At 46.7% G+C, this 11,327-nt stretch overlaps 1 protein-coding gene and 1 long non-coding RNA gene across 3 annotated transcripts in view; both read right to left on the bottom strand.

The window, feature by feature from the left end:
- The window catches only part of ZBED9 (zinc finger BED-type containing 9), an 18,759-nt gene extending 7,501 nt beyond the window's left edge, over positions 1 to 11,258 (bottom strand). The window contains exons 1-2 of one of the 2 annotated variants that reach the window (XM_029945334.1): positions 10,681 to 11,258; positions 1,134 to 1,281 (exon numbers count right to left, since the gene is read on the bottom strand). In XM_029945334.1, coding sequence (XP_029801194.1) covers positions 1,134 to 1,281; positions 10,681 to 11,091 — 559 coding nt within the window. In that variant the 5' untranslated portion in view covers positions 11,092 to 11,258. The remainder of the gene's footprint in view (positions 1 to 1,133; positions 1,282 to 10,680) is intronic. The other variant, XM_029945335.1, reaches the window with a different exon arrangement.
- LOC115296862 lies at positions 7,625 to 8,168 on the bottom strand. Its single transcript, XR_003911102.1, has 2 exons — positions 7,861 to 8,168; positions 7,625 to 7,814 (listed from the first exon to the last, which is right to left on the bottom strand). It is a non-coding gene; the product is annotated as an uncharacterized LOC115296862 (long non-coding RNA).
- Positions 11,259 to 11,327: the final 69 nt, after the last annotated feature.

The raw sequence follows: 11,327 nt of genomic DNA, 5'->3' as shown, positions 1-11,327 counted from the left end.
ACAGACACTTCTCCAAAGAGGACATCCAGATAGCCTACAGCCACATGAAATGATGCTCAACATCACTCATCATCAGGGAAATTCAAATTAAAACCACACTGAGATACCACCTCACACCGGTCAGAGCGGCTAAAATGAACAAATCAAGAGACTATAGATGCTGGTGAGGGTATGGAGAAACGGGCACCCTCCTACACTGTTGGTGGGAATGTAAACTGGTGCAGCCACTCTGGAAAACAGTGTGGAGGTTCCTCAAAAAACTGTCCATAGAACTCCCTTATAACCCAGCAATAGCACTGCTAGGGATTTACCCAAGGGATACAGAAGTGCTGATGCATAGGAGCACATGTACCCCAATGTTCATAGCAGCACTGTCTATAATAGCCAAATCATGGAAAAAGCCTAAATGTCCATCACCTGATGAATGGACCAAGAAGATGTGGTATATATATACAATGGAGTACTACATGGCAATGAGAAGGAATGAAATCTGGCCATTTGTAGGAAAGTGGATGGACCTTGAGGGTGTCATGCTAAGCAAAATAAGTCAGGCGGAGGACAGATACCATATGTTTGCACTTAGGGGTCTAACAGGAGAACAGAAGAAACCTAATGGAGGACCAGGGGGAGGGGAAGAAGGAAAGACAGTTGGGGAGAGAGAGGGACACAAAACCTGAGAGACTGTTGAATATTGAAAACGAACTGAGGGTTGAAGAGGGAGGGGGAGGGGGAAAGAGGTAATGGGCATGGAGGAGGGCACTTGTGGGGAAGAGCACTGGGTGTTATATGGAAACCAATTTGATAACAAACTATTTAAAAAAAAAATCACGTGCAAGAAAAACTGGGGCAGAGGTTTTAGAAACTGGACCAGGGCTCAGCATCTCTGCACAGAGGCTCCTCTGACTTATCCACAGGGACGTAATTCCATTGCAAAATATCTATCGAAAATCTTGTAGCCAACGATTTCTTACTTTATTACCTGGCTGCTTAACTCTTTAAGTGTCACACGACACCGGCTGACCTTCCCTCAGCTGAATTCAGTAAGGCTGCAATGGATGAGATTTCACAGCTCTTCAGCGAGTGGACCCTGCCTTCTCCCAGATCTCAGCCCCTCCTGGACTAAGCATCCTCACCAGTATCTGGCAGTGGGCCTGGCTCTGGAGAGTCACATTCCATTCTGTCCTCCGCAGACGGGAGCTGGGTGCCCAAGCACTCCTGGGCTGCTTCCAGGGCACTCGCTTCCTCCACGGGAATTTCCGGCCCATCTGTGCCCTGTGGGACCTGGGGACAAATCGATACATCTGGAAATGAGTACAGGCGATCACTGCACAAAGCGGAGATAAACCTCGGAGCACTCTTCTACAGAAATAGAATGTGGGAGAGAAAAAGTCTTCATTGAGTTTTTAAAAATTTCTTTTTAATGTTTATTTATTTTTGAGAAAGAGAGATAGGGTGAGCAGGAGAGGGGCAGCATCTGAAGATGAAAGAGAGAGGGAGACACAGCATCTGAAGCAGGCTCCAGGCTCTGAGCTGTCAGCACAGAGCCCAACGTGGGGCTCGAACTCATGAACTGCAAGATCATGACTTGAATCAAGGTCAGACACTTAACCAACTGAGCCCCCCAGGTGCCCCTCCACCGAATGCTTAAGATGAGTGCCAGAACAGAATAGGGAGAGATATAAGACAAAAATGCTGGGACTAATAAAGCAGAGCCATGCACCAGCCATACACCAGAAACTTTCTCCACTGGCAGAAGCTGATGCTCATCCCTGTGGTTTTGTTTGGAGGAAATAACACAAACACATTAAAGGAATCCTCCCTAAACTGTGACAGTTGAGAGAAAACTTTAAGTGGGTTTCAGTCTAAGCAATTAAAAATAAATACTTGGGGTGGGAGTTCTACAAATTACCTGATAGGGACGATTCCACCCAGAAAGGAATCTGACCGTTGTTTTAGGATCAGTGTGGAAAGCACTGGCCCAGTGCTATGCACGGGAAAAAAGAACACATCATCAGCCCTTCACACTAACCATCTCATGTACGGTTTATAACTAAATTTCCCTAACTGTCCCCAAAACATATTTTATGGTTTTAAGTCCATGAAACAATATTTATACATCATATCTTTTGCTTCTTTTAATCTAAAAAAGAATCTCTTTCGTGACATTCAATTTTGGAAAGTCAGACCCAGTTATCTTATAGAATACTCCAGAGACTTGTCTTATTTCTTCTCAAACAGATTCTGGTGAATAATTTTTGGAAGAATACTGTGTGAGTGACGTGTACTTACGGTGTCATGTCACATTTCATTGTCGGTAATGCTACATTTGATCACTTAGCTAAGGTCTGACTGCTAGATCTATCCATTCATGTTCCCACTGTAATTACTAAGTCAAGGATGCAGTAATATTGTGCATCTACATAAATAGCTTATTCCCCAGTGGTTTTAGCATTCATTGATGACTTTTGCTTGAATCATTTTTTATACTGGGGGTTGCAAAATGGTGACTGCCCGCCTTTATATTTCCTTCTACATTTATCAGCTAGCGATTTTCTGTAAAGAGTGGTCTTTCACTTTGATATCACTACAGATTTGTAATCCATTCCATCCTTACTCGTCCTCATCTCCAAATGTCTCCCATTTGGCCCCTGAAGCCCCTTTGGTCAGGCTCCTGCATCCTTTGGATATGACCCCACTAGTTTTTTAAGCACATCCATTTTTCCTGAACAATAAACACAAGGATCACATTGTATCTTTCCTGCCCCAGGTCTAGTTTCAACTGTTCTCCCAAGAAGTCTTGATTCATGTTGGAGCAACACAGTGGCCACAAGACGGAGTGGTAGGTGGCCCCGTGCTGCTGATGCCTTCTCCCTCCAGGCACTCTCATGGATGCAGCTGCTAAAGAAACTTACACAGACTGTCATGAGTTCAATTAAGTTTCAGCACTGGTAAGATTTACCTTGCCTTTCTGTACTCCATTTGAATACATATCTTCTCCCAGAGTGAAACAAGAACTTAGGTCAATACAATGTTCATATTTACTCATTTGCCTTCACCCACAATGAGCACACCACAGTTTCTGAATTACGATGCTTTCCAACAACATACCTACTATGTGAAACGAGTATCCTTGCAGCTTTGTATGTCCACACACGCTATTCTACTAAGAGCATATGGTCAGAATACTGGGTTCAAGTCACCTGAATTGTTTTTGCTCTGTTATTATTAATAATTTGAGGGGCGCCTGGGTGGCTCAGTCGGTTAAGCCTCCGACTTTGGCTCAGGTCAGATCTCACGTTCGTGGGTTCGAGCCCTGTGTCAGGCTCTGTGCTGACAGCTAGCTCAGAGCCTGGAGCCTGCTTCCGGTTCTGTGTCTCCTTCTCTCTGTGCCCCTCCCCCTCTCATGCTCTGTCTCTCTCTGTATCAAAAACAAATAAAACATTGAAAAAAATTTCAAAAAAAAAATTTGATATGCAGTTGAGTACACCTGTTTCTGTGTTTAATCATTTTGAACTTAACATTGTTTTTTATTAAAAAATTTTTTTTAGCATTTTTAAAATTTTTGAGACAGAAAGACAGCATGAACTGTGAGATCATGACCTGAGCTAAAGTGGGACACTTAATCGACTAAGTCACCCAGGTGTCCCTTAACATTGCTTTTTAAATATTTTAAACATTTAGGGGTGCCTGGGTGGCTCTGTTGACTAAGCAGCTGACTTCAGCTCAGGTCATGACCTCATGGTCTGTGGGTTCGAGCCCTACATCGAGCTCTGTGCTGACAGCTCAGAGCCTGGAGACTGTTTCAGATTCTGTGTCTCCCTCTCTTTCTGCCCTTCCCCTGCTTGCTCTCTGTCTCTCTCTCTCAAAAGTAATAAACATTAAAAAAATTTTAAAACATTTAAATGGTATAAAAGATAAAAATATACAGTTTGTCAAATTTTTATATTAATTTTGGGGGGGGGAAGGGCAGAGGGAGAAAGAGAATCTCAAGCAGGCTCTGTGCCATCAGCTCAGAGCCCAACATGGGGCTCAATCCCACAAACCACGAGATCAGGACCTGGGCCAAAATCAAGCATTCAATAGTTAACTGAGTCACCCAGGCACCCCTAAAAATCAAAATGTATATTCAGAGAAGTTTTGCTCATATTCTACTCCCCCTCCACTCCCGTAAGAAACCATTTTTGTTGATGGTTTACCTTCTGTTTATTTTTGCAAAAATAAGTAAAATATTTACATACATACACATCAATATTTGCACTTACATGCATTTAGTGTAAACGTGTATGTACTTTCTTATACTCTATATGGTACTTCACACCTTCCTTCTTTCACTTGCTAGAAGGATACTCTGGAAGTCAGCTCGGACCAGCTCACAGACATCTTCTCCAGCGTTACCTCCATGGCCCTACGGCACACTCAGGCACCACAGTTTATAGTCATTCCATATGGACCAGCATTTAGGCTGCGTGTAACATTTTGCTTTAACAAATAGCTGCAGTGAAAACCTAGGTCTCTGTTGTCTCTTATTTTTAGACACACATATTCAAAGTGAATTCTCAGAAAGGGTACTGCTGGTTCGGTCAAGGGTAAATGCACAAACAGGTGCTCGCTGATGCCCAAATCCCCCCGCCCGGCCCCCTTGCGGGAGGCACCACCTTGTACCTGTACCGGCAACATGACAGGACCCACCTGCCCAGTGAGGCCGACACGTGGTGTCGCCAGGCTTTTGAAATTTTGCCATCTGATAGGTGACAAAAGGTACTTCAGTGTGGTTTTGATTTGCTCTTTTATGACTGAAGTGGAGCATCATTTCGTACAATTAAAAGCCATTTGTTTGGGGCACCTGGGTGGCTCAGTCGGTTAAGCCTCAGACTGTGGCTCGGGTCAGATCTCAGGATCGTGGGTTTGAGCCCCGCGTCAGGCTCTGTGCTGACAGCTAGCTCAGAGCCTGGAGCCTGCTTCTGGTTCTGTGTCTCCTTCTCTCTCTGCCCCTCCCCCTCTCATGCTCTTGTCTCTCGCTGGATCAAAAATAAATAAAACACTAAAAATCTAAATTAAAAAAAATAAGCCATTTGTTTATCTGTTTATGAAAACTGCTCATGTCTAATGATCATTTTTATTGCATTTGTCAAAAAGGTTAGCTTTCATCTATGATATATCTTACAAATACTTTCACTAATTTATTATTTTAATTTGCTTGTGGGTTTTTGCCCTACATTTTAAAATTATTCCATAAAGAAAGATTTCTTGACATTATTTCTGGATTTGGAGTAATTCTGTACACCCAGATTATGAAATAAGTCATTCATGCTTTATCCTAGTACCTGGGTGTTTAAAATTCTATTGTATTGCATTGTATTGATCCCTGACACATTTAAAGTTATTATTTCTGATACATGGTATGAGGCATAGATTTAATGTGCCATTTCAAAATGGCTATATCCTTTTATTCCAACACTTATTTAAAAGTCCATTTTTCCTTACAGTGATTTGAGACAGCAAATGTAACGTACATTCAATTTTCGTATGTGCTTGGGTCTACTTTTGTACCTTCTATTGCTTTATTGATCCACTTACTCATGCATCAGTACCACAATGTTATCTAAAGATGCTTTATGGTAGATTAGTATATAATAAGACGATTCCCTTCTTTTCAAGTTTTTCCAGTGATTCTTTCATGCCTACAGTATGAATGAAGTTCACATGCTTTAAAAAAAAATAAAATTAATTAATTTAATATTTATTTTTTGAGAGAGAGAGAGATAAGAGACAGACAGCATAAGCAGGGGAGAGGTAGAGAGACAGGGAGACACAGACTCGGAAGCAGGCTCCAGGCTCTGAGCTAGCGGTCAGCACAGAGCCTGACGTGGGGCTCAAACCCACGAACCTCGATATCAAGACCTGAGCCGAAGCCGGACGCTAAACCGACTGAGCCACCCAGGCGCCCCCCACCCCAACTCTTAACAGCAACTAAAACACGAGCTGGAGGCTTCTCCCACTGCTCCCCGCCCTGCGGCGCACCCCCTCCCCGCTCCCCTGCCCGCGCATGCGCACACCCTTCCGCCCTCCAGCCGCAGGAGCGGCCTTGTCCGGGAGACGTCCACCACAGACCTGAAAGGGTGACTCGGGGTGGCAGTAACAAATTAACCTCGAACCCGTTATGACGGTCATTTGCTTTCACTATATGATTCCTGGATTTGATTGTTAACATTTGCTAGTAAGAAGTTTTGGTTGTAAAATCCTGGTGTAATGTGGCCATAACCATTAGAGGTGCATATAGTGCATATATTTCCCAACTGGAACACCTGGCTTATACTGGCTTTTAAAAATTGGGGGGGGGGGCGGGGGTCTTTATGTCACGTGATGGGAGGCGCCGAGGGGGCGGGCCCGGGCTGCATCACTCACTCCGGCGCTCCTGCTTGCTGCTTGCTCGGCCCAGCACCGCGCAGACCAGGACACCACCTCCGTTCACGACAGGCCGTGCGCAAAGGCACAACGAACACCCCTCCGCCATCCGGAAACTTCCAGAACACGTGCCTACCTCCCCCTGGCCAGGCCCATGCTGCATTGCCAACCCCAGTAGGAGGAAAGCCGGGAAGGCAGGCCGGTGCGTCCACCGCCAACACGAACAAACGAACACTGTTTAAGGAAGAAGGCAGGCCGGGCGGATAAAGGTTTCCCTGCTCCACAAAAACAGGTGCTCCGTGAAAACCATCGAGGCCGAAACGGCAACAGCATCCCCGCTTTCCAAGTTCGCACAGGCCACGTCGCCTTTACAACAGAACATTAGGTCCCGTGTGTGCCGACAGGAAGAAATGCTCGGGGGATTTTCATGAGAAAGGGCCGTTACTGAGCCACTGCGGGTCTTTGGTAAAAGCAAAGTGGCAGAAAGCGGAGGGGTAGGAGCACACCTACCCCTGAGAGCGGGGACCCTGAGCGGACAGCTAAGTGTGTCCAAACCAACGCCGTTTCTCTTCTTCCGGAAATCACGCACAGACCAGAAAAACAAGAAACATGTATCCGAACTTAATACTGTGGAAGACTAGGGAGGTCCCTATAACCCTGAATCACATCAATTCCATCAAATACGAACATTACCCAGAAGTGACCAAACACCAAGTCCTACCAATGGCCACATTTCTCAACAAAGCTAGAAGAGGAAAATTCTAAAGGAACAGGCACATCTTCAGGGGAAAAAGCAATATTGCTTATGTGAAACAAAGGGAGGAGGTGTGCCGGCTAGAGGGAAAAGAGCATCTACATTATAGTACATGAATTGAGGAACACACATGCCTTCTGCAAAACTAAACAAAAAAGTGACAAGATTTATGGAGAAAATAAAGTTACAGGATAGACTACTTAACATACAGACAACCTTGTCACCAGAGCACTAATAAAACCATGGTGATTCTAGTAAAAATACAAGCATAAGCAAGTCAAAAAGATACTATAAAGGATGATTACATGCCACGGACGAGTGTACTTGGGGAAGTGATGCGACTGTGCTGGAAAGAGGCCAAGGAAAGGGGAAGGAAGGGTGGAGACTGTCACAAGTTCAGGAGGAGAAGCGTTTGCACATTTTCCAAGAAATGCAGTGGTTTTGGAGAAAATATGATAATGGTTCTGGCTCATGATCGTACATTTACTTCTTTGACACTGACGTACAGACACCGTTTCTGCTGCTTAAATATGTCCCTTCTTTCATCAAGAAGCTGCTTATATAGCCCCAAATGGGGCCCCATGCATGAAAAACGATCCTGCTGTGCTGTGTGACAGTCCTTCATGATCATGTGTCCCCTCTGCCTCTGTCACACCTGAACCACAGGTGACGGTGAGCTGTCCCCTCCGCCTCCGTCACACCTGAACCACAGGTGACGGTGAGCTGTCCCCTCCGCCTCCGTCACACCTGAACCACAGGGTGACAGAAGTGAGCAGATCCTTTGGGGACAGCTTGTTGAGCCATGTCACCTTCCACACCGTGCCCTTGTGCCTGAGCAAGGACCTGTGGTAGCGCTTGCGCAGAGACCCCTCCCGTGGGGGCTGCAGCAGCTCCTCGGGTCGAACCTCTCAGGTCCAGCCTCCTCTGTGAGGGCCACTCAGCGTCCTCCGGTTTGGGGGGGCTCTAATGGAGGCTCAAAGCCTTCAGAATCATGAACTAAATCGGGAAGAATTCTATGCTACACTCCAGGCAAGCAGGCTTTTGTGACATCACCCCAGGCCTCCACAATGACATCAGTGGCAGGTTTAATGTTCGGTGGACTCCAGAATGCAAAAACTGTGTGTGCATTCCACCCCCGTAGGTGCCATACACATCTTGAAGGTCCTCCTTAAGTAATAAGCTCTAAAGGCTGCAATCACACCCGGATCAAGGGGCTGGAGTAAAGAAGTTGTATTAGGAGGGAAAGGAGAACTTTAAAGTCAGAAGAAAGCTTAGCACCTGCTGGAGAAGGGCTTGGTGTTTTGCTGAGATTTTTGAAAGATAATTTTTCCTCTTCAAGTTACTTTTGCAAATCATGTAAAAAAAAACAACCCCATCACCTAAAAGACCAATAAATATCTGCCCCGTAAATCAGCCTCTCTTGGCAGAAGGGCAGGAGGCTAGTCTTTCCCACTCCCTTCGAAGCCTGTGGGCAGGCGACCCGATGAGTCACAGCAGTCTTCAGCTTTACATCCCCACCGGCACTGGCACCCGGCATCAGGTCACATGATCCTTCTTGGCCTCCAGCCCCTGTGTGTGTGTGTGTGTGTGTGTGTGTGTGTGTGTCTCCTCTTTAGAGACAGAGGTCCTGGAGGGAATGTGCTTGCAATGCAGCCTGGTTTCATCGAAGTTCAAATCTGACTCGGGGCACAGCCTTCTGCATCCATCGGGACCCTTAACCCTGGAGCACCGTGCAGCTACTTCTCTCCGCACTCACAGCTCACCACGGAGCTTCACACCATTCCTGAGTCTGACACCAGCCACTACGTCCACTACGTCCACTAAATGAAGGCACTTGTGCAGGACCTCGGCTTTTTCCTGAAGGTCTTCATATGTTGCTGAGACTTCCTCTATTTGAGAGAAGTTGCCTCTGATTCCTTGTTTGGTATTCAGGCCACACACTTAACAAATGTTCCAGTTTTTCCATTTCCTTACACCTCCTCCTAACAAACTTGGTAGCACTGACAGATATTCCAGCTAGAGAACTTTCTTTTACTTCCCAGCCCGGCTCTAGCGGTATGCAACGTGGACTCCTTTACACCACTTGCACAATGTCACAGGTTCTTCCTTTTTTCCCCTAAGCATTCTATAATTCTGAGCTCTTCTTCAGTTCTCAACGCTCTTCTTTTATGCTCACTAGCAGAAATTTTATCACCAGCATGCTTTTATGGTGCTTGTAAACCCCTCTGCTTGCTTATTTTCTGGAATACAAAAAAGTTTAACAAAAACTGCACAAAGATGGGAGAGAACCATGAAAATAAGCATTTCCAAAACAGAGTGTGGCCAAGAGAGTCAAGTGGAAGGATGTGGGGGTGAACGGACATCCGGCACAGGACTGCACATGTTCATGGCCTGCCGCATTCCGCTGCAATCACACGCCGGGCGTTCGGCTGCTCTTCCGTGGCGGCCCAAAACATCAACTTGCTGGACAATTCATGTAGTGTCAGCACAATTTCAGTGTTATGTGGACGCATTCCTTATTTGTCAATCTCATATGAAAGATTAGCCTTCCAGAAAAATGGGTTTTAACAGATCAGACTATATACATAAAACGTTCATATTTAGAGTTCAGATAATGTATTGATAGTATCATTATACAAAGGAGAGTGTTTGTAATGTCCACAATGTTCTAAAATCACTGTCCTAGAAAGCAAGTAAACTCTCTTAAAAATAATCTCTAGGGGCGCTTGGGTGGCTCAGTCGGTTAAGCATCCGACTTCAGGTCATGATCTCATGATTCCTGAGTTCACGCCTCACATTGGGTTCTGAGCTGACAGCTCAGAGCCTGGATCCTGCTTCAGATTCTGTGTCTCCCTCTCTCTCTATCCCTCCCCTGCTTGCATTCTGTCTCTGTCTCTCTCAAAAAAAAAAAAAAAAAAAACACATTTAAAAAACAACAACAAAAAACCTCTAGTGTGAGGTAAAAGACCAAATACTGGGCTCAATACATTTCACGTACCAAGAACTCGAAGTACTGAAAACCACCTAGAAAATGATGCAATTACCCTCTTTGTTGTAGAAATAAAGGCATTTAAGCCCAGAGAAGGTGTGATACGCCAAAGGTTACACAGCTAATTAGTGGCAGGGCCTATTATGGAATCCAAATCTCATCATTCACTTCCCCCTGATAACTCCTATTAAGTCTGACTACTTCTCTATTTCTTTCCTAGAAGGCATTCCTTATATTCTTATGATTTGTTTTCGCATATGGTAAAAGTAGTGGGCTTCATAATGGTTTCCTCCCACAGTCACTAAATACAGTGCATTTTCTACTGGTAAGCAATAGATCAAGGTTCCCACGTGGTTACACCATCGACTTCGGTGGCTCCGCCGTCACTCACCCCCAAACTGTTAACCCATAAGCCTGCATCTACGCCTCTACACCGGTGATCAAACAGTAATGCCCCAGCGGAATCTGCAGCCACCAGTGCGGACCCACGCCCTCAACTTCCGCACCGAACACGGCACCTCCAAGGTCTCACCTGCTGTCTAGGCTCGTCCAGCTCCCTCTCCAGGTCCTCCAGCGCGGCCACCGCCTGCTCCCCGCTCTCCGGGTGCTGCTCCCGCACCCAGGCCTGGAGCTCCTCGGGCAGGATGGTCAGGAACTGCTCCAGCACCAGCAGCTCCAGGATCTGCTCCTTGGTGTGTATTTCTGGGCTCAGCCACTGGCGGCACAGCTCGCGGAGCCGGCGCAGCGCCTCGCGGGGCCCGGGGGTCTCCTGGTAGCAGAAGTGCCTGAAGCGCTGGCGACAGAGTTCCCTAGTGTGACAGAAAGTCTTCTGCAGGCAGGATTCCTGATCCCAAACATGGTCTTCCTCCTTTACCTTCACTTGGATGATGTCCCCGTGCGCCTCTGACGCCGCGGCTGGGACCCGCGCGCAGGCCGCGGCCATGCTGGGCTCCACCTGCGCTCTGGGCAGGTGGGGGCGTCCCGCCCGCTCCTCAGCCCGGGAACTCCTCCATGAGGAGCCCCGTGAACACAGACGACTGACGCGGACAGAGGCGACGCGCTTCCGACCGGCCCGGCTCAGTCCGCGGGGAAGCTGCGCGGCCCGCCCCGGAAGCTGCGGGCTCTCAGCCGCCAAGGGGCCGCGGGGCCGCGCCACCTGCGAGGCGAAAACCCGAGGCC

The sequence above is a fragment of the Suricata suricatta genome, chromosome 7, assembly GCF_006229205.1.
Source record: "Suricata suricatta isolate VVHF042 chromosome 7, meerkat_22Aug2017_6uvM2_HiC, whole genome shotgun sequence".
In the NCBI taxonomy this organism is placed as follows: Eukaryota; Metazoa; Chordata; class Mammalia; order Carnivora; family Herpestidae; genus Suricata; species Suricata suricatta.
The sequence above is the reverse complement of the archived record's forward strand: the minus strand, read 5'-3'. Positions and strand labels throughout refer to the sequence as shown.